The sequence below is a fragment of the Crocuta crocuta genome, unplaced genomic scaffold (genome assembly GCF_008692635.1).
Source record: "Crocuta crocuta isolate KB4526 unplaced genomic scaffold, BGI_CrCroc_1.0 scaffold95, whole genome shotgun sequence".
Classification (NCBI taxonomy): domain Eukaryota; kingdom Metazoa; phylum Chordata; class Mammalia; order Carnivora; family Hyaenidae; genus Crocuta; species Crocuta crocuta.
In genome coordinates this window covers 6524901-6528879 of record NW_027530971.1, presented here as the reverse complement: position 1 = coordinate 6528879, position 3979 = coordinate 6524901, and the positions used below count along the sequence as shown (strand labels likewise).

Sequence of the window (3979 nt, the reverse complement as noted above, 5' to 3'; positions counted from 1 at the left end):
ATATATATGTGAAATAGATGGTTATTTCTGAATACCCATGGAATGTTAAGAGATTTTAATTATACTGTTTTCCAAAAGATTGTCGTGTGTGTGTGTGTGTGTGTGTGTGTGTGTGTGTGTTTAATTAAATGGGTTGAGTTGTTGCTGGCAGGAAGCCTCGGGGTGAACAGTGTTCAAGCTATCCAGAACTTCAATCAACTCAGAGTGAATACAGGCCATGAAGAATGCTTGATTTATGAGATCTCAGAATACCAAACTGTCTGAAGCCTCAGCATTCCTTTATGAACTACCAAATCATAAAGATGAAGTAAGAAACTCAAAAAGCAAGTCATGTGATTCCCAGTGTCCCTCCCATTTTGAGTTTAAGCTCTCTCAATTTGCAGATGGTAACAGAGGCTAAACTCCTCAGCCCCCAATACTATCAATTCAACAAAAGGAAATAGTAAACTCCAGAGTATCATTAGCTCCAGGTTTGAAAACTATTAAATTATCCTGTAGCAAAAGAAAGAGTTGTGCCTGACAGGTACAACCTAAATGTGTCAGCAATCTAATGTAAGCAGCACCCATTTGTTAATTTACTGTGAATATTAAATGAGAAGGTATGGTAAAGCACCCAACATGTATCTGGAACTTCACTAAGAAAAAAAGATCCTGACCCCTAAATGGCCTGTAAAGCCCATTCTGAAAAAAACCCATTCCAACTTCTCCAGTCCATACCTAAACTAAGATCTGTTAATAAATATCAGGATGACAATCCTTTAAGTTATATTCATAATTATTTTGTTTTTGTTGCTAAAACTTTCATTTTATTAATACTATTTTAAGTAGTCTCCACACCTAGCATGGAGCCCAACGGGGGGCTTGAATTCACAACCCTGAGATCAAAACCTGAGCTGAGATCAAGAGTCACTCAACTGACTGGGCTACCCAGGCGTCCCTGAAACTTTCATTTTAACCAGCATATTTGTCTCAAAGCAGAGTAGATATGCTATTTAATACCTACTAGGTTTTTAATACACTACAACTGATAATCTTTTCATTAAAAAAGATGTTGAGAATGAGTATAAAAGCACAAGCATACAACTAGTAGACTTATTTCTAATAGTCCAAAACTGGAAACAGCCCCAAATAAAAAATGGGTTGAAGATTTGTTGTATATTTATACAATGGACAGCAATAAAAAAATAATATACTACTGATACACACCACTATAATGAATAAACTTCAAAAATATGGTCAGTGAGGAGGGCGCTGAGAGTGGCAAGAGGCCTGGCCGCATCAAAACCAGGAAAAATAAAGAGGAATGGCCGTGGAAGAACTTCAATCCATAATAAAGAGATGTCAAATCCTAGAAGAACAAGACTTTAAAGAAGAAGATTTTGGCCTGTTTCAGTTAGCGGGTCAAAGATGCATAGATGAAGGGCATATAGAGCAGCTATTAGAAATTATTCAAAATGAAAAGAATAGGGTCATCATCAAGAATATGGGCTGGAATCTTGTTGGTTCTGTTGTTCGATGTCTTCTGTGGAATAAGGAAGATGAGAAAAGAAAATATTATCTTCTGATGCTTGATTTATTGGTAAAGTTATGTAATCCAAAGGAATTATTGTTGGGTTTGCTTGAACTGACTGAAGAGCCCTCTGGAAAACAGATATCTCAGATTATTCTTCTTTTACTTCAGCCATTACAAACAGTGATTCAGAAACTTCATAACAACAAGGCATATTCAGTTGGATTAGCACTGTCCACTCTTTGGAGTCAGCTATCTCTCCTTCCTGTTCCACACTCAAAAGAACAAATACAAACAGATGAGTATGGCCTCTGTCAGTGTTGCAAGGCCTTAACAGAATTCACTAAGCCTTTTGTGGAAGAAGTCATTAATGACAAAGAAAATTCAGGGGCGCCTGGGTGGCTTAGTCGGTTAAGCGTCCGACTTTCGCTTAGGTCATGATCTCGCGGTTCGTGGGTTCGGGCCCCGCGACGGGCTCTGTGCTGACTGCCAGCTCAGAGCCTGGAGCCTGTTTCAGTCTGTGACTCCCTCTCTCTCTGACCCTCCCCTGCTCATGCTGTCTCTCTCTCTCTCTCTTAGAAATAAAATAAAACATTAAAAAAATAATAAAAAAAAATTAAAAAAAAAGAAAATTCAGTGGAAAGTGAAAATGAAAAGTTAAAGGATGAATTACTGAAATTTTGTTTCAAAAGCTTGAAATGCCCTTTGCTGACAGCACAATTCTTTGAGCAGTCTAAAGAAGCTGGAGATGATCCTTTAAGATGTTTTGCATCTGAAATAATAGGTTTTTTATCAGCAATTGGACATCCTTTCCCCAAAATGATTTTTAATCATGGAAGGAAAAAGAAGACATGGGATTATCTTGAATTTGAGGAAGAAGAAGACAAACAGCAGACTCTATGGCTTCTCTGGCCTATTTAGTATTTGTACAGGGCATCAGTATCGATCAGCTTCCAATGGTCTTAAGCCCATCGTACCTATTGCAATTTAATATGGGGCATATTGAAGTCTTTTTGCAAAGAACAGAAGAGTCCATTTTCTCCAAAGGAGTGGATCTGTTGGAGAATGGTTTATTGAGAATAGAAGACAACAGTCTATTTCACCACTACTTAGAAATCAAGAGCTTTCTTATTCTACCTCAGGGTTTAGTCAAAGTAATGACACTTTGCCCCATTGAGACACTGAGGAAAAAGAGTTTAGCTATGCTTCAGCTGTATATTAACAAGTTGGATTCACAAGGCAAATATACATTATTTATGTGCTTATTGAATACAAGTAATCATTCAGGTGTGGAGGCTTTCATTATTCAAAATATCAAAAATCAAATTGATGTATCATTAAAGAAAACACATAACAACAAATGGTTTACAGGCCCACAGCTGATTTCACTTCTAGATTTGGTATTCTTTCTCCCAGAGGGTGCTGAGACAGATTTACTCCAAAACTCAGATAGGATAATAATGGCTTCATTAAATTTATTGAGATACTTGGTTATCAAAGATAATGAAAAAGACAATCAAACTGGATTATGGACAGAACTTGGAAAGATTGAGAATAATTTCTTAAAGCCACTCCATACAGGACTTAATATGTCAAACGCACATTATGAAGCAGAAATTAAAAATAGCCAAGAAAATAGCCAAGTTGTCCAGAAATCTAAAGATCTTTGCTCTGTAACGGTAGGTGGAGAAGAGATCCCTAATATGCCACCTGAAATGCAGCTTAAGGTTCTACATTCAGCTCTTTTCACATTTGATTTGATTGAAAGTGTTTTGGCTCGAGTAGAAGAACTCATTGAAATAAAAACAAAGTCTACTCCTGAAGAAAATATTGGGATAAAATGAACTTCCATTCCCCAGAATAAAAACTAGTAAAATACTGTATTTTCCATTATGATTATTTAACATCTTTATAAAAAATTTTCTGTAAAATACTCCTAGAAAAAATAAATGTACTCTCATTTAAAGAAAAAAAAGAAATATGGTCAGTGAAAGAAGCAAGGCACATCAGAATACTTACTATATATTCCAGGTATATGAATTTTCTCCCCCAGTATATGAATTTTAAGGACAGACAAAACAGTCTAGAATGACAAGAGTCAGCACAGTGGTTATCTGTGCACAGTAAAAATGGACTAGAAAGGGGCACAAGGAAACTTTCTAGGGTGAAGGAAGTGTTCCACATTTTAGTTGACAATATTTACATAGTTGTATACATATGTAAGAATTTACCACTCTATACACTTAAGATGTGTGCATTTTAAGGCAGAGAAGGACAAATATCATATGTTTGCACGTATAGGAGGATTAGGAGGAACTTAACTGAGGAACAAGGGGGAGAAGAAGGGGGGAATGGTGGGGGAAAGGGAGAGAGGCAAACCATGAGAGACTCTTGAATGCTGACAAAAACTGAGGACTGATGGATGTGGGGGGGAGGGGGGATGGGCATGGAGGAGGGCACTTGTGGAGA

General features: G+C 37.0%; 1 protein-coding gene across 1 annotated transcript; it reads left to right on the top strand.

Annotated features, from left to right (window-relative positions):
* The first annotated feature begins 1257 nt into the window (after positions 1-1257).
* Positions 1258-3388, top strand: LOC144236187 (glomulin-like). Its single transcript, XM_077769795.1, is given in 3 exon segments — positions 1258-1916; positions 2139-2399; positions 2402-3388. Coding segments are annotated over 3 exon segments (1827 nt in total). The 5' UTR covers positions 1258-1303; the 3' UTR covers positions 3355-3388.
* Positions 3389-3979: the final 591 nt, after the last annotated feature.